We start from the raw sequence: 25,342 nt of genomic DNA, 5'->3' as shown, positions 1-25,342 counted from the left end.
CTGTACTAGGACCATTGCTTTTCTGATATATATTAACGACTTGGACTTGGGTGTACAGGGCACAATTTCAAAATTTGCAGATGACACAAAACTTGGAAGGGTAGTGAACAGTGAGTAGGATAGTGATAGACTTCAAGAGGACATAGACAGGCTGGTGGAATGGGTGAACACGTGGCAGATGAAATTCAATGCAGAAAAGTGCAATGTGATACATTTTGTTAGGAACAGTGAGGAGAGGCGATATAAACTAAAGGGTACAATTCTAAAGGGGGTGCAGGAACAGAGAGATTTGGGGGTATATGTGCACAAATCGTTGAAGGTGGCAGGGCAAGTTGAGAAAGTGGTTAAGAAAGCATATGGGATCCTGGGCTTTATAAATAGAGGCATAGAGTACAAAAACAAGGAGGTTACGATGAACCTTTATAAAACACTGGTTTGGCCACAACTGGAGTATTGTGTCCAGTTCTGGGCACTGCACTGTAGGAAGTATGTGAAGGCCTTAAAGAGGGTGCAGAAGAAATTTACTAGAATGATTCCAGGGATGAGGGACTTCAGTTACGTGCATAGACTGGAGAAGCTGGGCTTGTTCTGCTAAGAGCAGAGACGGTTGAGAGGAGATTTGATAGAGGTATTCAGAATCACAGAGGGTCTAGACAGAGAGATACTGTTCTCATTGGCGGAGGGGTCAAGAACCAGAGGACATAGATTTAAGGTGATTGGCAAAAGAACCAAAGGCGACATGAGAAAAAACTTTTTTACACAACGAGTGGTTGTGATCTGGGATGCACACTGCCTGAGAGGTGTGAGCCATGATGTGGAGATGCCGGTGATGGACTGGGGTTGACAATTGTAAACAATTTTACAACACCAAGTTATAGTCCAGCAATTTTATTTTAAATTCACAAGCTTTCGGAGGCTACCTCCTTCCTCAGGTTTTCCACATCGTTCACCTGAGGAAGGAGGTAGCCTCCGAAAGCTTGTGAATTTAAAATAAAATTGCTGGACTATAACTTGGTGTTGTAAAATTGTTTACAATTGAGAGGTGTGTAGGAGGCAGATTCAATCGTGGCTTTCAAAAGCGAATTGGATAAAAATTTGAAGGGAAAAAATTTGCAGGGCTACTGGGATAGGGCAGGGGAGTGGGGAAACTTTTGGATACGATAATCCAGGACAAAATTAACAGTCGCTTGGACAAGTGCGATTAATTAAAAAAAGCCAGCACGGATTTGTTAAAGGCAAATCGTGTTTGACTAATTTGATTGAGTTTTTTGATGAGGTAACAGAGGGTCGATGAGGGCAATGCTGTTGATGTGGTGTATGTGGACTTCCAAAAGGTGTTTGATAAAGTGTTGCATAATAGACTTATCATCGAAGTTGAAGCCCGTGGAATAAAGGGCAGTGGCAGCATGGATATGAAATTGGCTAAGTGACAGGAAACAGTGTGTAGTGGTGAACGGTTGTTTATTGGATTGGAGGGAGGTGTACAGTGGTGTTCCCCAGGGGTCTGTACTAGGACCATTGCTTTTCTGATATATATTAACGACTTGGACTTGGGTGTACAGGGCACAATTTCAAAATTTGCAGATGACACAAAACTTGGAAGGGTAGTGAACAGTGAGTAGGATAGTGATAGACTTCAAGAGGACATAGACAGGCTGGTGGAATGGGTGAACACGTGGCAGATGAAATTCAATGCAGAAAAGTGCAATGTGATACATTTTGTTAGGAACAGTGAGGAGAGGCGATATAAACTAAAGGGTACAATTCTAAAGGGGGTGCAGGAACAGAGAGATTTGGGGGTATATGTGCACAAATCGTTGAAGGTGGCAGGGCAAGTTGAGAAAGTGGTTAAGAAAGCATATGGGATCCTGGGCTTTATAAATAGAGGCATAGAGTACAAAAACAAGGAGGTTACGATGAACCTTTATAAAACACTGGTTTGGCCACAACTGGAGTATTGTGTCCAGTTCTGGGCACTGCACTGTAGGAAGTATGTGAAGGCCTTAAAGAGGGTGCAGAAGAAATTTACTAGAATGATTCCAGGGATGAGGGACTTCAGTTACGTGCATAGACTGGAGAAGCTGGGCTTGTTCTGCTAAGAGCAGAGACGGTTGAGAGGAGATTTGATAGAGGTATTCAGAATCACAGAGGGTCTAGACAGAGAGATACTGTTCTCATTGGCGGAGGGGTCAAGAACCAGAGGACATAGATTTAAGGTGATTGGCAAAAGAACCAAAGGCGACATGAGAAAAAACTTTTTTACACAACGAGTGGTTGTGATCTGGGATGCACACTGCCTGAGAGGTGTGAGCCATGATGTGGAGATGCCGGTGATGGACTGGGGTTGACAATTGTAAACAATTTTACAACACCAAGTTATAGTCCAGCAATTTTATTTTAAATTCACAAGCTTTCGGAGGCTACCTCCTTCCTCAGGTTTTCCACATCGTTCACCTGAGGAAGGAGGTAGCCTCCGAAAGCTTGTGAATTTAAAATAAAATTGCTGGACTATAACTTGGTGTTGTAAAATTGTTTACAATTGAGAGGTGTGTAGGAGGCAGATTCAATCGTGGCTTTCAAAAGCGAATTGGATAAAAATTTGAAGGGAAAAAATTTGCAGGGCTACTGGGATAGGGCAGGGGAGTGGGACTAGCTGGATTGCTCTTGCAGAGAGCCGGCGCGGACTCGACGGGCCAAATGGCCTCCTTCCGCGCTGTAACCATTCTGTAACCCAGCTCTCTCAGCCCATCAAGGTAACTAGGGCCTTTAAACTAAGTATCAATCTAGTGGCTGCCCTCTGACCCTTTACTTGGGCTTTACATCACCCACCATGTGAGCAGCTGGGAGTGGCAATGGGGACATTATATTCAACTTCACTCTCTAGGGATGCAGAGGCGAGAAATTAACCATACTTCCCACTCTAGGTCATTCTCCAGTGATCCCTGCTGGAAAGTGTGCAGGCAGTCGACTTGGACTTGGCTGTAATTTCCTGTCCTCTTCCTCACATCTCACTGACTAGGCTTGCAAATGATGATGAGTACATGGGTGAGCTACAGGAGAGCTGATAGCATCTTTTGGAGCAAGAGATAAGGGAGGTAAAATAGATAAAATACTAACTGCAGTATCTCTTTAGGCATTCCTCTCATTTTTTTGCAGCAGAATATTGTTTTGTCCAAGAGATGATTAGAAAAACTGCTGGCTAGCATGCCAGATGGAATGATCCAATAGTACACTAACGTCCTAACTAAAGCTTAATGTAAGGGCTTGCAACATGAAAATAATGCAGTGGTCACTTCTCTAATAACTAAGATCTGTCTTACAGGTATGAAGTTCTGCAATTCTGTTGGTTAGCTCCAGAGAGGAGACTGACAGCCGAGGAAATTCACAGGCTGCTAACTTACCTTCGCATGCAGAGCCAGAAGGAATGTGAAGATGACTTTGAAATAAGATGGAATGCACTAAAGTCCAGCAATAGCAATCGGCAAGCTTTGGCAAATAATTCATCTTTTCCGATCCTGGAGCATTTTGTTGCTGAGCGACTGAATCAGGAAATGGATGATATCCTCACGGTTACTGAAACTAGTAAAGGGCTGAGCTTCGAGTATGTGTGGGAGACTGCAAAACTCGACCACTTTGAAGACCACGTGCAGGGAAGTGATGGGGCAAAGGTAAACTACCAGAGCATCTTCTTCCCCACAGTTGCTTTTGAGAAAAACAGTTTCTCAGTAGTCCACACTCATTCAGAAGATAAACTCACCAGAAAAGAGGATGATGGAAGTCCACTTGTTATACCAGGGATTGTTCCTGTTTTTGACGCCCATTATCCTTCGGTCGGAAGTGAATACTATATACAGTTGGAGGAACAAGGTGAAAGTAACTTAGACGTTGATGAAAATTCAGGCTATCCCAATGAAGGAGCTCTTCAAGCCAAGGACTCCCAGTCCTTTGTTATCCTCAGAGACTCTGGAGACGAGTCGAGTACAGATGTAGATTTCTTCCCACGCTACAATCAAGACTTGCAAAAGTCCGAAGCAAATGAGGCTCTGTTTGGTTCCTATGCCTCGAGTTATGCTGAAAGCCCGCGCCATAACAACATCTTTTCCGACCATAGGTTAAAAGAAATGCCTTTTAACAGAGGGTTTTTGAACACTGATGAGATCATAATGCTTGATCTACCTGAACTTAGTGAGGCTAAAAGGAAAAGTGCACCTAGTCTAGTTTTGAGTAAAGAGACTCCCATGGAGTCCTTAATCCATCAACCTATACCACTTGATTTAAATTTAAACACTTCAAGTCCCATTTTGGAAGATAAAAAGGATATGGTTTACACAGAAAACATTAATAATCATGGCAGTGTGGGATTATTCCAATCTGAGAAACTGTCTTCTAATTATCTTTTTCTTAAAGAAAATAAACTTCTACATGACTCCTCACCCAAAGGTGATGCCAGCAATGACTCGAGAGTTGGACACACGGTGAATAATTTCACTGCTTTATCAGACATTAGTGTTGCCTCTGTTGCATCACATGTCACTGCTGACTGTGAGGTGGACCAGGGGTTAACCGATCAAAGTAAGCAATTAACCGGCTCTCAACAGCAGGGAGTTGCTTGCAACCTTACTGAGCAAGTTTGTTCCAAGAGTGGGTCTTTGCAGCCTCTGATAGAAAATGAACAGGAGCCGTGCATTTTTTTAGATGAGGGTAAACCCACCAGTGAAGAACAGCAAGTTAACCAGGAGTTAGATGAAGGATGTATAATATATGATAGCTCAGGGTTAGGATGTGACACTACTGATGGCTGTGTTTCCAAATGTAATATCATTTTGCCTCGTGTACACTGCCAAGAGACTCCTCAATGCAGTGAAAGTGCCACTGCTAGCACGTGCAATAATGCCAAAAAGCACCGCCTTACAGAAGACATAACCCGTGGAATGGCGGAAGAAAACGAAACTATGGTGACCGTAACAGACTCGGCAAAGTACACTGAAGCTGCAGATGTTGACGCAGTTGCTTTGACTCACTGTCTACATGTGGTCAGCTCAGATGAAGACACCTTAAAGCAACTGGTGCAAGACGTCAGCGAAATATCAGCTGCACATTCACTGTCTGAACCCACGTTGAAAACATTAGAAACTGATCCACTGTCTGAATCCCCAAGTGGTTCTGAAAGTGTTGAGTTATTGGCTTCTGGTTGTTCTTCGATAGAGATTTCAAAAACACTAGACACTGTTCCTCTGTCCGAACCGTCCTGTGAGTCTAAAAGTATTGAATTACTAGCCCCCATCCCTTCAGGACACACATCAGTAGAAGCTTTGAAAACACTGGAGTCTATTGATGTACCTGAAGCCTCCTCCAATAGTTTTACAAATATTGAATCGATGGTCTCCGTGCCTTCCTCAGATTTATCAAGTCAAGTTAGCCCTGTAGAAGAAGATAGTGCATCGTCCTTGCATCTTAATTCAGAACCGTCCACAGAAACACCAGATTCTTTGGACTCACTAGAGATGCACGGGGTGTTAGGGGCTTTAGAAACACAAAGTACAGTTTCTCAGAAATTAAAGCCACCTCAGAAACAACCTGACAGTGGCTACGAAACTGAAAATCTGGAATCTCCTGAATGGACTTCACAGTGCTATAATGCAAGTGCAGCTCCCATCTCAACTGCCCTTGATGTTCCCAGTGATGAATTTCCTAGCACTTTCCCCTCACATCCACTTATTGTTGTATCCAAGGAGGATGCTGTCCCAGCAGTCGATATCATTGATGGAGGCACTCCCGAGGAGGCCTCAAATACATTAACTAATGGTCACCAGAATTCACACAGAGACTCTGCTTATTTCTCAGATAATGATTCTGAACCAGATAAAAGAGCAGAATGTGAGAATGCTGAGAGGAGTAACGAAGGAAGTGCTACTAAAAATACTACTGGTTGTGAAATTGATCAGGTTGTTACTGACCATGGTGAGAAAGTTCCGACAGCTTTCGATTTCCATGCTGAACAACCAAGTACCACATCAGAGGAAAGCTCAAATAACAGGAGTAAGGAATCACCACTGTATTGCTCAGATCATGAAGGAGAATGTCCAAATAACTCTCAGTCCAGCACCTATGACAGCTTTAATAGAGTGACCAATGATGAAAAATCAGACACAAGTTTGGATGACTTTGGTGCAATTGCCACTGACGGATCAGTGTCAGTGCCAGAGGTTTTGTTTAGCTCCCCAGACATCAGCACTCAGTTTTCTGATAATATGAAGGAGGACTTTGGAATAATTATTGAGAAGGACATTAAGAAGCCATTGTCAAACGGTAATGAAGGAACTAGACTGAAGGAACCCGATGTTGAAGGACGATACCTTGGCAGGCTAGATGTGTCTGAATTCTTTGACCTATCTGAGGAACAAGATGGAATGGAGGCTGATGAAGAAGATGAAAACAGTGATGATTCAGAGGATGACTACAGAGGTTATTCTATTAATAGCCCCAGTTCAGAGAGTGAGGATGATGCAGCACATCCAGTGCCAATAGTTGTGACTGAGAATGATGATGGAAAAACTCTGAAAAGTTTATTGAAAGACCCTGGACCCAGTCCTGTTGATTCTGTAAAAACAGATGTGAGAAAGCGACAAGTAAAGAAGATGGTGTCGTTTTTTGATGATGTAACAGTCTTCCTGTTTGACCAGGTAAAGGATTATTAAATGAACCTTGGCCTCTTCTTCCATAATAGTTCTGTAGCCGTTGGCATATAACCCATTCCTGATTTGTCTCGTGAATAATAATCCCCATTAACGATAACAAGTGTGATGCCTTTTTTTAAAAGACACGAGAGTAGTCACTCTTGCACCCTATTTTTCCCTTTTCTAAAAAAAAGTTCTGAATATTGCAATTGGGTAACTGGCTTGGAAATGTTTCTGACCTATAACTGACTGTGCCAGCAGAATTTAAATGTATATAACAACTGAAGCTGAGCCACTCTGTAAAGGAGCACCATGTGCTTGAAAGAAGTATTGTAAATAAGGCAAAGGTTTGCTGAACGGAATGCAGTCAAGCTGACCATTGTAACTTATGCGTTTGATATGAGATGGTGCATGGCTTCTCTCACTTTCAAAAAGATGGCGGCCCATTTAATGACTTGTCCCTGCTTCCTGTCATTGGTCGCAAAGTTGAGATAGGTAGTCCCCAGTGATGGTAGCATTCATTGATTAGTTAAAGGTATTCCCACTGTCCCTCCCACCCTCCAGACAGCCATCAAATAAAAATTCTTTATAATAATGTACAAGTGACTAGTAATTCTTCTCTGTTAAGTGCCCAATTCTGGCGTACTACAATGTACTGTGCCACAGAATCCTAGCATGTAGACCTCGTGATTGTTATGAGATATACTCTCATTTTGTGAACAGTTTAGTGGTTGAGTGCCATCCACTATTGTCAGTGAGGATACATAGAGTAGCTTTGTACTTCCCAATTGAAAAGGAGGTGGGTTAGACTTTTACAAAGGAACAATTTCTTTTTTAAAGAAGCTACACATAGAATTTTTACAGTACTCTGAGGAAAAGGTAAAGCAAAAGAATACTTTCTACTCTTGGAAAAGACAATTCTGGATGCTCGTTTGTGATCACTTTATAACTGAGCCATGATGTGCTGTATTGTGACACACTTACTGTGATTTAGATAGTTGACTGACTAAAGTAATGAAGATTAAAATAAGGAAGACCCTAGATGAACACTAGAAGAGACATTAAATTATATTGGTAATGAATTACAACTGATGTGGAAACAAACATTTTTTTTCACAGTGGGCGACTGTAAGATGTGCAGTTGTATATAATAGGCAAGAGCGATGTTTTGGGGTGGTGTCAGGATCGCTTCGTAAAACTATCTATTTAGCAAGCATTCAACAATTGCATCGATAACATGATTTATCTCTCTCGATTTTTAGGAGACCCCTACCAAAGAACTGGGAGAGCATTCAGCCGCGGCAAACAGTCAGGTTTCTGATGGTGGAAGCCCCATCACACCAACTGGCTCCCATTACTCCAACAGGTTCTCAAACTCAGAGAGTTCTACTGACGATGAAGGTATGAATGCCTCAATCTTGGCGTAGCTAAAATACTCGCAATGCACTGATGCGATGCAACTGTATTAGGATGTAGCGTTATCACAGTGGACAACACACAATCGCGCATATTGGCATTGCAATATGGTTTATTAACTGTGCACATCTTGTCTCCTTGCTCATATTTTTTAAGCAAAGTAATTATCCAAATTACAGATTGTGTATATTCTTATTCAGGTATAATTTTTGTAACACTTTTTAATGGCTGGTTTTCAAATGTGCTTTTTTTGTCTTCAGATCTTCTATCTTGCTTTTTAGGCTGACTTGCATGATATGTTTGCACAGCTTTGCCTTCATGCTCCTATAATAAAGTTACCCATGGGGTAAGATCTGTATTAGCACAGATCTTTCCAAGCCAGTCCTATACTATTCATATTTAACTCATTAGCAGTCAACCATTTATCTGTTTATTTCATGCAGAAGGCTGAACTTTGGTTTCTTTAATCCAGCAGTCTGGACCACTGTAACCTCTTTGTGATAAAAGAAAAATCTTGCATTTATGTTGCATCTTAGCATGTCCTCAAGATGTGCCAAAGTGCTTAAAAAAAAAATAATTGGACGTAAAGAGTAGTCACTTGTGTAGGCAGAAATGGCTGCCAATTTGAATACAGTAAGCTGCCACAAACAGCAAATGAGATGACTAACTAGTTATTCTGCACTTGGTGTTGGTTGAGAGAGTAATTTGGACAGGACACTGGGAGAACTCCCTGTTCCTGTTGGAATAGTGCCAAGCGGTGTTTGTGCCAGTGGACATTAATCAGGCAGGGCCTTGATTTAATGTCTCGTTCAAAAGATGGGTAATGACTTTTAACCTTTAAACAGCATTCTTGTTAACCTCTATTCTGAACAGTGTTCTGATGTGACTACTTTTAACAAGTAGCATTTCCCTTTTCGTACTCATCTGTAATCTGTTCTGCCCACCATATTAATACCCCAAGATAAACTTTGTCCATGTGCTCACACCATCTAATATGTGATGTAAATGGGCCAATATCACTGTCGGTCCAAGGCCATATTGAGACTCTGTGTAAACACAGCATGTTACGGCCAAATAGACAGAAGACCCGGTATTCTGTATGAGGTATTCTTACAAGGTATAACTACCATTTGTTGAAAATAATTGCAGTGTTTCCGCACCCAAAACTGCTGATTTAAAATAATCATTCCCTTGCTCCTCTCCCATTGCCCCCTCTCAACCTTGTCTGACTTGCTACTCTTCCTCTCCCCACTGACTCTCCCCTACCTCTTATCCTTGCTCTTCCACCATCAGCCAACTCCTATTGCTGTTTCTTTTGAGACACTGAAATAAAATTGACATAAACAAGTTTTATTTCATTGTGCAACGCTGAGGGAATGTCTTGAATTAAGACATTGATTTCTTACAAAGTGCATCATATCATATCAGTACATCGTAAAACCTAGTGCTTGAATAATTTATTTCATAAATCCATCAATTTTTATCTCTGATCATACTGTAATTGCATTGTTCCTTTCAACGCAAACATTCACTGCAACTTTAAAAATTACAACCAGGACAAGCATTGAGATCTTTACAACTGGGCTGATTTGTAGTGGGCTCGTAGGAAAGTTGTTCATTGGCTGATTTTGACATGAAGCTGCATTTGGAATGGGTTTTAATGGTTGGATCTTGCCTGCTCACAGGTAATTGAAAACTGATGAGTGTCGAAGGTTAAGATTACACTTTGAATACAGCATGGTGCAGTTTGTACTAGTTCTGACCCCCTTCCTGCTCCCACTTTCCATGGTCGATGGTTCCATTCATTCCTCTCAGTTCTTTATTCTTATCCAGAACATCAAAAATGGCCTGGTATGGATTAACAGTAACTTGAATCCGTAGGCATGAAGTCGGAGCGAGGTGGGGATGGGACTATGGACAAGCTTCCCCCAGCTTTAGTCTTTGCTATGCAGTGGTTAATGGGAGCTGTAGTTTGCCACCCACCTGTAGCAGAATCTCTCTGATTACAATTTCTATGTGAATTACTGGGCTTTAGCAGGATGGTGGCACTCACCATTTTGAACATGTGATGTCCTGCTCAGTGAAGAGCACTTGAGAGGTATGAGGCAGAGCTCACTAGGAATTGGGGCGACTAAAACTCAGTTCGCATTGGATCTTGCAACTGATACAAAAGAAAGTCAGACTTGCATTTATATAGTGCCTTTCACACTCTCAGGGTGTCCCAAAGTGCCACTGAAGTACTTTTTTGAAGTGCAGTCACTGTTGTAATGTAGGAAATGCGGCAGCCAATTTTTGCACAGCAAGCTCCCACATACAGGAGACTTCAGTAGGATCATTTAGATTAGATAAAAATCAGATCCCAGAGGTTAAGGGATAGTGTAGTAATCCATTGTACCACCCACTCCTACAGAGTTTCATTGATAGAGAAGGATACCCCAATATAATTTTCCCCTCAAAAAAAAATTTGAAAAACTAACTGAAGGAAATATTGCCCTAATTTTAATCATGGTTTTATGTTGAAAATATATTTGGTTTAATATAAATGCAACACAATGCTTTCCTCTTTCAGGTGGTGGTTTTGAATGGGAAGATGATTTCTCCATGTCCTCTTCTGAGTCGTCATTTATCTCTCAAACAGCAAATCGTCTTGCTTCCTTAAAACAGTCTCCTTCCCCCTCCTCGAGATACTTTTCACCTCCACCGTCCTCCCGGGCCTTGGAGCAAAAGTGGACAGATACGTCGTCATCATATTCTCGTTTTTCTATCTCTCCGTCCAGCATTGCCAGCTTCTCTCTGACTCATCTCACTGATTCGGATATCGAACAAGAAGGTAAGTCTTTCTTTCAGCTGTTAAGATATTTGCCATTCCTACATTTTTTTGGGAATCAAAGTTCAGGCGCAACTAAGTTTCAGTTTAATTAGCATCGTAGGAACATAAACCGTGGATAAGAAAATGTTATCTGGGTCCTTAAGTCTGGTCTTTCCAGATGATATATGATCTGTCCTATTGTGGATTCCACCCCTTCAGGAAAGAACTGAATAAATTAAGTATCTGGTTAGGAACAGGTTTGCAGTCATGTGGATAGGTACTATTGGAAAGAATCAAATACTGAGTGGAACTTTTTTTTTCGTTCATGGGATGTGGGCGTGGCTGGCGAGGCCAGCATTTATTGCCCACCCCTAATTGCCCTTGAGAAGGTGGTGGTGAGCCGCCACCTTGAACCTCTGCAGTCCGTATGGTGAAGGTTCTCCCACAGTGCTGTTAGGAAGGGAGTTCCAGGATTTTGACCCAGCGACGATGAAGGAACGGCGATATACTTCCAAGTCGGGATGGTGTGTGACTTGGAGGGGATCGTGCAGGTGGTGTTGTTCCCATGTGCCTGCTGCCCTTGTCCTTCTAGGTGGTAGAGGTCGTGGGTTTGGGAGGTGCTGTCGAAGAAGCCTTGGCGAGTTGCTGAAGTGCATCCTGTGGATGGTACACATTGCAGCCACAGTGCGCTGGTGGTGAAGGGAGTGAATGTTTAGGGTGGTGGATGGGGTGCCAATCAAGCGGGATGCTTTGTCCTGGATGGTGTCGAGCTTCTTGAGTGTTATTGGAGCTGCACTCATCCAGGCAAGTGGAGAGTATTCCATCACACTCCTGACTTGTGCCTTGTAGATGGCGGAAAGGCTTTGGGGAGTCAGGAGGTGAGTCACTCGCTGCAGAATACCCAGCCTCTGACCTGCTCTTGTAGCCACAGTATTTATGTGGCTGGTCCAGTTAAGTTTCTGGTCAATGGTGACCCCCAGGGTGTTGGTGGGGGATTCGGCGATGGTAATGCCGTTGAATGTCATGGGGAGGTGGTTAGACTCTGTCTTGTTGGAGATGGTCATTGCCTGGCACTTATCTGGCGCGAATGTTACTAGCCAGTTCTCAGCCCAAGCCTGGATGTTGTCCATGTCTTGCTACATGACCATGATGGTTTCTATGCTGTCAGCTTCAAGGAACTTGGCAGAGAGTAACTGGCCAGCTCTGAATAATAGGGATGTAAATATTCGTAGTGTGGAATTTTTTCCAGCTATCTAATGGGTTAGGGATAACATTTTTGACTGGTATTCGCACTCTTCTTACAGAAGCTGTAAGGGGCTGGCAAAAAGATTGAACATTGGCCAGTAGTTTCTTCCTGCACCATTTAGGTGCACTGACCAGGGACTATGTTAACAGAATCACGGAAACTCTGCGTGCACACCTCACCATGCCGACTATCCAGGCTACTCTCCTTAGTCAGGAGAGGGGGTGTAACAGAGGGAGGAAATCTGATTTAATTGCAACAATCTTCATCCTAACAATCCTGGTGCTAAGTGTACTCTGGTGCGGATCTGTGAGAGATGCGGCAGCCCTGAAACTGATTTGCGTCGTACATGTATTTACAGAACAGACGGGTCTATTAAATTAAACCCATTTAACCCCAATTACCTCGGCTGTGTGCTTTTCATATGGGAGGTCTTTGTTCATTTTTTCGCTATTATTAACCAGTCTGACAAATGTAGGCCCATTGAAAATGAGTTGCCAGTTTAATATACTTTTTTTAAAAACTTTTTTCTACACTTACTTTGTATATGCATGGCAAAATGTGTTTTCTTTAGTATAAAAGCACTATACCTAATGCATTAAAACCCATATCAATCATGGTCAGATCCGTCCGTCAGTTTCACTTCCAGAAATACCACATGAAGTGAATGAGTCAGTTTTAAATGGCATTAGCAAACAGTTATTATGGATCAGGGGACGCACAGAGGAAGCACATCTGTTGCTAGACTGAGCATAACAACTGGTTTCAGCTCTTCAGGCTAATACGTAGTTGTAAACTTTCAGTTAAAGATGTTGAATTGACATTCAATCAGCAGGTGCCTGATGGTACGGTCCATGAGCTGCACCTGTATTTGCCTCCAGTAACATAAAAGAAAGTGGCAGTCAGCTTCCTCCTTCGCGACCACCTTAACCTTTAGGTGGCCCTCTCAGGAGTAGGCATTTATTCCATGTGCATTGTATAGGGTTGCTGTTAATTGCGCTTAACGCATTGTTAGTGATGATGATTCTAACTCATCAATTTTGTGTTAATCAGGTGTTACAATTAAGTTTTTAGACATGCAGCATTAAAACAAAGAAAAATCTGTTAAGTAATATTTTACAAGAAAGTATTTCATTGTGAGAATCTGGAATATAAACATACATTTCCCCAGGGAAACATTAGGTTTGGGAATGCATCATCAAAGCTACATTCTAGGGAACACAAATGTTTTGATTTACATTTTATTTTTTTTTAAACAATGGAAGGGTGTCTTTTCTATTGTAATTACTTTTGCAGCATTATAATAAACTTCCCTCTGTTTCAAACTCAGATATTCTATATCTGCCCACCCCTTTAAAAATCGTAGCTTTCAGAGATTTAACCTCTATCTATTATCATGCCATCCCACTTCAAAGTATCAAAAATATTTTTAAAAAGAGAGAAAGAAAGCTGTTTTTTCTGCTCTATGTAACCTAGCACCACTCCAAGGGCAGAATCCGGGGATTTATAAACCAATCAAAGGAAACTTTCCTCAACAGTTCACCTCAGAACATGCTATTTAAACTCATTCCCCACAGGGAGTAGCCAAACAGTAGCCTTAAAGGGATAGGCCAGGTTAAATACAGCTCCATCTTAGTAGCGAAACATTGCAACTGTGCTCCAGACCCCAGACTACTTACGAGCAACGCCACAGACGTCAAGCTAATGTTTTATAAATTTTGTAATTCAAGAGTTAACCTTGACTGACGTGGGTTAAAATTGCTGCTCAGTTTGTGGGGCTGATGATACCAAATGTCCCAACAGGGTTAATGGAAGCTGTTGCAGTTGGTGCTTATTTTATTCCGACGAGGGATGGGCTTTGTTGGGGATTTTGTCTTCCATTAAAAGGTGTTTATTTGCAAAATAAATCCCACATCCGTCATTCTGAAGTCTCAAAGGCTTCAAACCAGGAGGAATGTGGAGAGTTTAAAAAGTCACCCGTAGGAAACGAAGCAGGTGCAGAACCCAAGATAAATGCTTTCTCCTGGCCTTGGCTTCTAATCAGTTATGACTCTTTTAAATGGCAAATGTGTCTATATAAACAGGTTAAGTGTTCTGGCTGCAGCCACTGGTGGCACTTAGTGTGAGTTGTTACATTTATTCTAGAGCTGTTGCCATTATTGAGACTCAAGTTTGTGCTATTTTTTTCTGTTCTCTTCACCCTCCCCTGCCCCCCGCCCCCCGCCCCCCCCCGCCTTGTTTAACAAATCCTCACACCAGCTGTTCCAGGAGAGTAAATAGCTCCTTTTCAGGCCTCCTCCGACGTGGCTTTTTCTAGCCAGCTTCCTACTACCCGACACCAGGGACTGTATAGAATGGCTGAATGTACCATGGTGTGGCACTCCATAGATCACATCCATGTCTCCTGGAACTGTTTTTTGCTTTTAAATTTAGTGTGGTTGCTGAAATTCCGATTGTTAAAAGGAAAATTTATATTTTGAACCAGTTTTGCCCCTTGGGAATGGAATACGTCTCCATTTTTATGGCCCCTAGGTGTCTGGACCAGGCGCAGTCAGTTCAGATGGACCACGGCTGGAAGCATTTTGCCAATCATCAGCCTCATAAGACCCTTATATGAATTCTCCCATTTCCCATACAAGCCCTGCGTTGCCAGTTTGTGCTGATGGTTAGCCGTCTGTGCAGTCGCCCCGCTCCCACTGGATGGAGACTGCTCGAGCTCGTTTCCCAATAGGGCTTTTCCAGACTGGGGAAGATTATATCCCATCATTCTGGGTTGGATATAAATCTTGGTCCCAGAGGTGCAAACACGTGGTTCCACGTCGTCATTTCTTTTATTAGTTAAGTTGTAAGCCTGTTTTAAAATTAATTCCAGACATTGTACTTTCTTGTTTACTGCATATCTTGGTTTTACTTCAAACTGAACATTTTAGTTTGCTTACTAATCTCTTTGCGCAGTGATGTATTACATTGTAGTTCAGAAATTCACAATGAAGACTTATCACAGCATATCTTCAGTGTATTGGAGAGATAAGAGAAACTGGGATTGTTCTCTTTAGAGCAGAGACGGTTAAGAGGAGATTTCACTGAGGTGTCCAAAATTTTGATAGGGAGAAACTGTTTCCAGTGGCAGGAGGGTCGGTAAGCAGAGGACACAGATTCAAGGTAATCGGCAAAAGAATCAGAGGGGAGACTAGGAGAAATTTATTTACGAAGCGAGTTGTTATGATCTGGTATGCACTGCCTGAAAGAGCGGTGGAAGCTGATTTATTATTGAATCAAAAGGGAATTGGATAAATACTTAAAAGGAAAAATTTCCAGGGTTCTGGGGAAAGAGCAGGGGAGTGGGACTAATTGGATAGCTCTTTCAAAGAGCTGGCACAGGCACGATGGGCCGAAGGCTGCCTTCTACGCTGTAAGATTCCAAGATTTTCAGCAGTGCCTTTCAGAGTAGGCTCACAGCCACTCATCTATTAGGCTTACACAGCTGTATATATTGCACAATCAGTGGCTCAAATTTGTACCTGTACAGCTAATACCAAGTCCTTTTGTTTATCAAGACTATGACGTTAGAACAACAGTGTGAATAGAACACGTGAATGGGTGTGAGTGCACCAGCTGTGCAGTATCTGCAATAGGAAAGTAGCCATCAAACACAACAAATGAATTAGGGGCTCAGCATATCCTATTTAGTTTTTAATGTCAAAAATAAGCCAGGGTTTATCTACCTATTTATATATTTTTTTTAAAAAAGCAGGGAAAGGGTCAAGTTCCACACTTTCTCTTGACTCCCACCTCTACCAGTAACATTAAATTCAAAAGATGCCAAACTCCTTCAGCTAGATCAAAGTCATCACATTTGTCTCTGACAGCCACTTGGTTGTCTGCAGGTCTGATTGTTGTCAATCTTCCCAGCTACTGCTCAGGCTGAATCTGGTGATGTTTAAACTCTTGAGTTCTATTTAGATTCTGTACTGAGACTTTTATCTCCCATTTGGTTCCCTCACCCATGATCAGTCTGTCACCAAGACCACGCTCTCCCACCCTGCACCATTGCCTACTTGCACCCCTTGTTTTCTCCATCAATGCTAAAACACTTGTCTGTTTTTTTAGCTATTTAAGTTCTATACAATACTTCATACAAGTTCCTCTTTTCCCTTCCCTCCCCCACACAATCTTGGTCCAGCCTGTGCACATTTCACAGGTATATTTAGGTAGTGCCCAAGACTAGTGAAACATGCTCTCATGGAATTTTTTTTTGAGAAGCCTTGGTGAAGGGTCTTAGACCCATAGTGCAAGATGCATGGAGTTTAAAAATAGAGAAGGCGAGATAATATGAAGCAGTGGTTTGGTGCAGCCACGCTAGAATTTAAAAGACTGTGGCACAATGTATTCTCCAGGGATGAAGGTTAATGAAAATGGACAACTTTTCTTTTTTTTAAAAAAAAAGAAAGTTGGCTACCTCCTCCTTTCTCTCCCACTACACCCCCAGCCCCTGGCTCTGCATGTAATGCTTGATGTAAACCAACAAAGTAATTTGAGAATAATTAACACTTCACTGGTCTGTCAGTGAAGCTTAATGCTTCTGTAATCTCTAATGTTCGTTTTTGCCCTTGGTTCCTAGGAAGCAGTGAAGATGGAGAAAAGGATTGAAACACAATGGGAAGAGTGCATTGATTTTTCTTTTTTCTTTATAATCGGACAATTTGACAGACCAAGCCAGTTCAGATTTAAAATAAGATGGATGAATCACCAAAACTTCTTCCAAGAAAATGAAATGAGTCAGTTCACAAAAAGGTATAAAATGTTCGAATTTTATCAGTTGTATATTAAAGATATTCTGTCCTTGTTGGACAGTATTTAGTGTTGGATCAAGGTGGGCTTAAAAGAAGTCTGGGGAAAAAACCTTGAGGCTGCCTTTGTACACAACACTTGGCAATCTCCTATCTAATTCCTTACAGCTTTACGTATAATTTCAGTTTGGCAAAACATAGGATTGTTAATTGTTCACTAATTTTTTTGTTCCCTTTAAAATACTGTATTGAAGAGTTTAAAAAAAAATTTTATCTGCAATTTTCTGTATAAAGTGTTGTAGTTAACAAGTAAATGCTTGCTGTTTTCAGGGGTAGGGGAGAGAGCGAGAGTAAACGATAAATTAGATTTCATGCTATGCCTCCTGGGAGGTGTATTGGGTTTAAAAAGATGTTTTGTTCCAGAACCTGCATTATGCTATTTATGTAAAATGCGTCCAGTGATTTTATAGTACTCTGGTTTTGTAGCCGAGCTTACTTTATCACCTCCATACACAGATATTGCTGTCCAGAGTGGCAGTCTTAGTTTCCAGTAGGAATATAGATGGGATGCCCGAAACATGGTTTTATGATTGTCATTTTCAGATGCATACTTTTAGCTGCATGAATATTCCAAATGCCTTTTGATAACCTTACCTATTCTTTTAAGACTGGGCCACAGTATATATGTACAGCAATAACGAAGTGGGCAAAGGGTTGCAGCCAGCCTGCCAGCAGTTGTATGAAATCAGTGTCACGACTGAATTCTTTTAATATTTTGAACACTACAAACGACACAATTGGTTTGGAACAAACACTCCACAGCTGTAACCAGTGTGTACTAATCGTTCTGTATGCAAGCCGTCAAAAAGTATAGGAACGTAAATAATTTTAGGGATATAACTTTTCATTGTAGCAACTGATATTTAGGCGCATACAGTTAGTTCATGTGCTTCAGTTCTAAAATTCGCTCTTATTTGTTTTGAGGCCCATGTGAATGGTGTGTTTTCACACTTTTGTAAGCCTGTGGTAACCATATTGCAGCTTAGAGGCCAGCTGTAGTCCATCTCGCTCTTGCCTGTGGCTCTCAGCAGATGTACTGCTCCATGTGTCTACGCCCTTATCCATAGCCCACCAATTCTGTGGCATTGGGGTTTGTATATTAAAAAAAGCAATTGAGACTGAGTAACAGTGTCATAAGTAGTGTAACTTTTAGTGACTATAAATTGTCAATGTTGTATAAGCGTGACATGCAGATATCAAAATAGTAACACAAGTACGGCACAGGATAACATGGTAGGGTGGTGGGTAAATTGACAGTGCTTCAGGTATGGTGGTGACTTTCCAAGAGTGAACATTGGAGTAGAGTGGGAAAAATCTGGCTGCCCAAATAGAGCGTTGGATTCCCATTCCGTGCTATGAGTCCCAGCTTTAACTCCAACAGAAATTGCTATTAATTCTGCTCTCCTCTATGTACACATCTGACACAGCTGCTATAGTCGATTTATCTTTGGCCGGAGATTTAGAGATTAAAACAGAGGAGAAATCGGCTAAGTTTCCTGTTGATTGGTGAAGCATGTTTCCTGTTGACTGATGATAAGCAGCTTAGATGGTCACAAGGAAAAGTCTGTGCCCAGAGTGAAAAATAGTTTTTGAGCTGTGATTGCATAAAATGTAATGTATTCTATTTTTTTTCCTCCAATTTTATTTCATTATTTTTCTTGCGCTAAAAGTGTCAACCTGCACTGGATAGCGTTCTGTGGTTAGAAGGGACCGCCAGTACCTCACCCAGATTGGCCATATGTAAACCTAGACAGCAGGCGTAGGAAGTTGTTCACCGTGGGATCCATCACAGCCAAGCCTGATGCTGATTCTGCCCTTTGTCTACTATCCACACACGTGCACGTCCAGCTGGGAGTCACTAGATAGTGATCAAGAGCCTTGCTTGATCGTCTTTATCCCGATCCAGGAGAATGCTGAGGGTAGCCTTGTGCCTCCACTGCTGAACCCAGGAGAGATCGCAGATCAAATCTGCAACCTTGTACAGCTCGGCACAACACCATGGATCTTTTTAAGCAATACAAATCCATGCAGAAAGTTTTTTTTTTCCTATTCTCCATCCTGGCCCCCGATCCTAGGAATGTAACTAATCGACCTAACCCTGGAGAATACTGTCACAGAAACGAAAGCACTTTTGAACTGGAACTCCCCCATCATCTGGATATCTGATGGTGCCCTCTATTGATGGATTGAGAGCTTGTCGTCCCGGGGTGGGGAGGAGAGAGGCAGGGAAAAGAGGAGTGGGGGCAGGAGAGAGATGGGGGAGGGAGAGTTGAGATGGAGAGGAGGGTGAGGGAGAGGGGGAGGGAGAAGTGGGGTTGGATGGGAGGGAGAAGAGTAGTGCTGAAGCCTGTTGCACCTTGTATGGTATGACTTTAGAGCAGGTTAGTTTGAATCTTCAGGTATCAAGGAGTCGAAAGTGGGTTTTAAGCCTAGCTGCTGTGAGAAATCAGCTGAGGAGTTGGTGCTGAAATCTCCTTCCTGGCCTCTTGGCTCTTGTTGACATTTTAAGTAAAGATTTCCTCAACCAAATAGATTACTACTGAAAGCTGTGTATGTTCTGAATGCCAAAGGAATTGTACCAAGCCAAGGCTTGCTAACGGGGAAACTAATTAATGATGATAACTGAGTCAAGACCAAAGAGGGTCTCCTTGACTTCTAAGTCAAGGCTGCTTTTTTTTATATATCCTTTGGAAATTGATAGTTATGGAGACCACAGTGCTCAGGAAGTGCCTCTCGGGAGTAGACCCTAGGCACTCTGGTTTAACACCCCATAGTACAAAGGAATTCTGAACAGATGCACACCCTGTGACTGGATCAGCTGATGTGTGGACTATCCACGAGTGCATCAGGTTATTCATAGAATTCCACGGCCTTGGAGCCAAGGAGCTATCTCATCCAGTGACAAACTCAGCTGCTGAATTGGGAATTTAGTAGAATTGTGAGGACAAATACCTTGCTTGGAACATTTGAATCTGAGAATGTGTTTACCAGGCGCTAATTATTTTTCAATAATGAAGTGGACGTGAACCCTGATCAGGGCTTGGCCTGACTGATTGCAGTCCAGGGCTGCTTTTTTGGCTGTTTTTACCAAGTAAATGGAAGAGGACAGCTTTGGCTGTGCAAATTTTAACAGTCATACAGCCCTGCCTTTGGTCGCCTAAAGAACTCAGTTTCTGAGACCTTTCTGGGCGATGTGCAAATCCTTCTGGCAATGAGAAATTAATCCAGTGGAAGGCACTAAAAATCAGACTTTTACAGAGGGCTCTCCATAATTGATGCAAACCAGGGCTTGACATGCAATCAAGATATTTTGCAGAATCAGGAAAAAAAGACATACAAAATCATGTCAAAAAGGCTCTTCATCACTTGCAAAAGCATCAGTGACTGATGCAGGACTGAAAATTGCCCTGTGGAAGTGGTTTTCTAGGAAGCAGGTTAGATAAATTAGATTCAGCCCAGATAGCTCCGTAAAGATACAGGCTTCTCTGTGATATCTGTTTAGAATGGCTAGTTGACACATAGTATGTGGATGGTAATGGATGACAAGTGCATTTGTTTTGCTTGATCTGTGATGGACATTTGCCTGGAAGGCTGCATCTATATAGATTGAGTGAGTAATATGGATATGACCAGGGCATCAGTATTCCTGATAGGTTGATTCTCTAGGCCCTGACTCTCTGAAATCAAATTCATTGCAAGTGCTGCGTCTTTTGATCACAGGTTTACGAGAAGTCATTGATTAGTGTCTTTGAGCTAAACCTTTGCTAACTAGTGGTGAACAATGTCAGACAGAATCAGTAATTGGATTTTTTTTAAAAAAAAGTGTTAAAGACATTACATCAACAGAACGGGAATTGGAGTTTAGTCTTTTCATCACTGCTAAAATGTTACTATTAGTACAAGTTCTCCCCTCCCACCACTGAATTTTGGATGATGAAATCTGTAGGATTTTCCTCCCTAGTTTGATCAGATCGGAGGATAAAGAGACTGGATGACCCCTTAAGGTGCCAGATCCATATAAAATAATAACTGGATTTCAGTACCATTCAGAGCCGAGCCCTGAGCACTCCAGTTCAGTGCCTCAAGGTATGTGGACGTTATGGACAATGGAGCGGTAATGGATTTGAAAAATTTAACATTTTGCATGTGGAATATTCCCATGTTTATTAAATTTTAAAGCAATATTTGAAAGAAGCCCTCGAAAATTGTGAAAATGTTGCATCTCTTTATTGCTGCTGCAGTTATTCTTCAGTACCAATCTGGGAACAGTCGCTGGAGTATGGATTCCAGTCAGGCAGTATCCTGTTCATACTACCTGGGGGAGTGCGCAGTTCCCCTGCCCAGGAGAAAGCTCTGAACCTTGTTACACGAGTTTGTAGGGTTCCTCTCCTTGGGGAAGTGTCCCACACTGTCAATATTTACACCAGCTTTAAAATGGTAGGTTTAAAAGGTGTCCAGGGGCCTGGTACTGGCTGTGACTTGAGTTATACTGCAAGTGAGTGCCTCTGCAAAGCAGAAACCATGTTTTGATGATAAAGTTGCAGTAGACTCTAAGAATAGCAGTGCCCTGACCAAAACATTCTTGCTCCACTGCACATCATCCCTATATCATACATTTATCCAAGAAAGTCATATTTGCTATCTTATAAATGATTACTGCAATCCCTGGATTGTGTTACAGTTTGTAATGCACTCCAACATTACTGTTTACATATTTTTTTAAAAAACAACAAAATATAGCATGTTGATTTTGTACTTGCATGTGGTTCCAGTACTGTGGGGTCTGCCTCCTATGGTGTCCTTCTACAAATGATGGAAGTTTTGTTTATCAGGCAACAGGATGAGTACCACAGCTTTGTGTTGAGACTGGAGGTGCATCCTGGCATGTGTCGGTCAGAAATACTTTTAGTCCAGTCGAATGTTAGAAAACAGCTTATCGACTATATCTTTGATAGTGAGAGGATAACCTCTCGAATTTGGATTATACTACTATACCTCTAATAATTGTTGTGATGGAATACTCCATTATATTACTGAGGTACTAACCAAATTCTAACTTTGAAACTGGTAACTTTACCAGTATTGGTGGTTGTGCAATATTGTAACCTTGAACACAAATCTTTTTCTTGTTACCTTAACAGTTCGTGACAACTGTGAGCTATTGCTAGAGAAAACTGTAAAAAGCAGAAAGTATTTTCATGTTTGTTGTGAAAAGTACAGAATATATATTTTCCAGTGACTCAAAAATGTTTCTATTTATAAACCCCAAGCTCTTCACAACCAAAGGTAGAAATAATTTAGGATAAAACCCATTTGGCCCTTGGACAGGTAATGCAGAATCATGTGTTTTCAATTAAATTCTATTGGCCCCAGGGGGGACACAGCAATTTCATGGTAATCCGGACTGTTGCCTTATAAAGACACAGTTGAGATGAGTCTCATGTGTGACACACTTAACTCTGTTCTTTATGCTAAGTAAAATAATGCAGACTTGTTTCTTTGTTCTCTCATGGTGGTAGCCTGTACTCTTTGCAGTGCATTTTTTCCAATGCTAGTCAGTTGGTTACTTTCCTAGTGAGATGTTTAAGGAAGTGTCAAAAGCAACATGCAAGTAAGAACGATTCTATCCCTTTAACATTTAATGTGGTTTCCATGCATGCCACATACGCCAAACTCTTTGGCAGGCAGAGGAGCTGGCAGAAATACACTTGTGCAAATGCTCTTCTTGCTACGTGTACAGCAAATTTATTCTGCGTCACACACCATGAATTTTAACCTCGTTTCCAGGTTCCAGTTACCTTGTTGGGTTGTTCAGAACAGTACAGCTGTTGGGTGATTTGTTTTTTTTTAAACAAATGTTCACTTGGTTCCCACCTCCAACAGTCCGAAATGTTTTCAGAATGCTGTGTCAAAGATAACCTGTATAAATTGTTGCTAACATATTAAAACAAAGTTCAAACATATAGGTTCCAGCATGCAGAAGGTTTTGCCATGTTACTGCAGAAGTTTAAGATGTTTGCGATTAAAAGTTGCAGTGTGGTCCGACTAATCTGTAAATGTGAGCCATGGGAATGTGCCTCAATGATCAAAAACTGCATGTTCCTTCAAAAATATTTTGCTGTAGGGGTTCATGCTTGAAAATTATTTGTAAATATTGAAGACAGCCCCCCCCCCCCCGCCCCCGCAACCCCATTTAAAATCTAAAGTTGTGTATACCTTTTTGTCCACAGTAGCCTGTTCTACATTATTTTGAATCTGCTTAAATCATTGATGGAAATACCAGATTATTTTGTTCAATGCATTGCTTGATCTTGCACATTTGAGAAGTGTAACTTAATGTTTGATGGTACTGGATGTATATAAGTGTTTAATTCTGTCTGTAAATGGGAGATGATGTAACAAAGTCATAGGTACAAGGTTTCCTTTTGTAATTTAATAAAAATATATTATGAAATTATTGATTACATATCACGGTTAATAAAAAAAATCAGGTCACTGTCCATGAAATATGTACATTTTGATATGTAATATTTTTACTTTGATTTCCATGCATAGTGTAATTCGATAAATTGTTTGTAATTTAAATGCACTATGGATATTTAATATTCAGAATAAAGTCAAATGAATTAATTTACATATTTAACGTTGTCCGACTTGTCTTTTTTCATCTTGTTGCAGATGAGTTTTGAATTTTGCCCTCCAGTTTAGAGGTCAGGTCATTGTTACTATCTGTCGTCTTGGTATTTTCAGGAACTAGCCAGACAAACACAACCGTGCGAGGTGACAAAACACAACTGCTTCATTTGTAATGCTCAGCCCACCGTAGCTACATTTCAGTTGAAATGAGGTAAATTGATCTACACACCGCCTTATCTGCCTGATGATATCAACGGTCTCGACACTCAGCATGTGCTCAGTGTTTCTGAAACTGGTTTTGTGAGTTCGAAACTTGCTTTGGTGGTGATATACACAAATTAACTTTAATTGCTCTTGTTGCGTAAATTGATATGCAAAATAGTAATTTTCCTGGCAAGTGGATAAGCCAAAATTATTGGGTTTTTTTACAACGCACTTGCTGTTTTAGCCACCTATTATTTAATCATTTTTTTTCTTTTTAGAAGGCACAGTATCAAAGTTCAGTCATTTTAATTTTCATGGGGTTTATTTTTAGTGGTGAGATCGATGATTTTGGATAAGTTAAGTTTGAACATGCACGTCTCACTGCAAGAATTCTGCCAACTTTCTGTAAAACAGCAATCTATAACTTGTCAATTTTAGGACATAAGCACATCAGCAATGCAAATATTCCTTTGGCCTAGAATTACAAGGGCCATTATTTGTGATAAGGTGTCGGGTAAGTAATTAAAATGTTAATTTTTTAAATCTCCTTTTCATGTTATGAATCCATTTTATCCACATCAACGAAATCCCAATATATTGCACCAGAATCTATTGGGAATGCTACGGAACTCCCAATTTATCACAACTAATTTCTTGGTTACTGGGATACTCCTGAAACTTCGAAGCATTTCCCTAGAATAATAGTGAAAGGGCCTGGAATATAATAATCTCTGGTTGTTCACGAAATTTGTAATCTGATTTGACTTACCAAAATATTTTCCAGCAGTACAATATTACCTGAAGCACATCTTCCTTCACCTGCCGCATAAACTTAAGGTAGGTTCATTTTAAACCCACCATTACATGTAAGGGAAGTTGGTGCATATTAAAGTATTTTGGTATGTTTTTGTTCCACAGTTAGAGTGAGCCATGTACTGTAGCTCAAGGCCAAACTCCTTTTATCAAATAAGCAAAACTTACCTGGCTGAAAGTTACCTGTCGAAATTACATATCTTAGAACTGGGGTGGCCGAGTGAGTTCAAAACACTCTCCGTTCACTCTGGGACCCAGGTTCAAATCCAGTCCAGACTGATGGGATCAAAACCTCCTCTGGCTGCTGGTTCGTAAGGGTCCTGTGCAAAAAATGTTTTGGGCAGCCTTGATCTAGTTCCTTAGAGACATGGGCTTGCAGCACTAAACCGTCACTAATTGGTAACCTCGCTCATAGGAACAGAGTAGAGGGAGCGTTGCTCTTAACTCTGGAATTCAATATGAAGCCGTTCTATGCAAGGTAATGGAGGGACCTTTACAGATTTCTGCCTTTTGCGTATGCTTATGTATACTAGCTGATCTTCTGTGGCATTGCTCAACATAAGTCAGATGATGGACCGTGTAATGCGAAATGTATTATTCTCTAAGATGAAGTTATATCCCTATAAAGACCACAAAATCCAATTGCTGTTGAGTAAACACTAGGTGAGTTTGGACTTTAATTGCTCTTCAGGCT

General features: G+C 41.3%; 1 protein-coding gene across 1 annotated transcript in view; it reads left to right on the top strand.

Moving 5' to 3' along the window:
- The window catches only part of lmtk2 (lemur tyrosine kinase 2), a 107,630-nt gene extending 83,997 nt beyond the window's left edge, over nt 1-23,633 (top strand). The window contains exons 11-14 of the mRNA XM_068003494.1: nt 3,323-6,683; nt 7,940-8,078; nt 10,663-10,923; nt 16,767-23,633. Coding sequence (XP_067859595.1) covers nt 3,323-6,683; nt 7,940-8,078; nt 10,663-10,923; nt 16,767-16,795 — 3,790 coding nt within the window. The 3' untranslated portion in view covers nt 16,796-23,633. The remainder of the gene's footprint in view (nt 1-3,322; nt 6,684-7,939; nt 8,079-10,662; nt 10,924-16,766) is intronic.
- The last annotated feature ends 1,709 nt before the right edge of the window (nt 23,634-25,342 follow it).

This window comes from Heptranchias perlo, chromosome 22 (assembly GCF_035084215.1).
Source record: "Heptranchias perlo isolate sHepPer1 chromosome 22, sHepPer1.hap1, whole genome shotgun sequence".
NCBI lineage: Eukaryota > Metazoa > Chordata > Chondrichthyes > Hexanchiformes > Hexanchidae > Heptranchias > Heptranchias perlo.
This window is presented reverse-complemented; position numbering and strand designations above follow the sequence as displayed.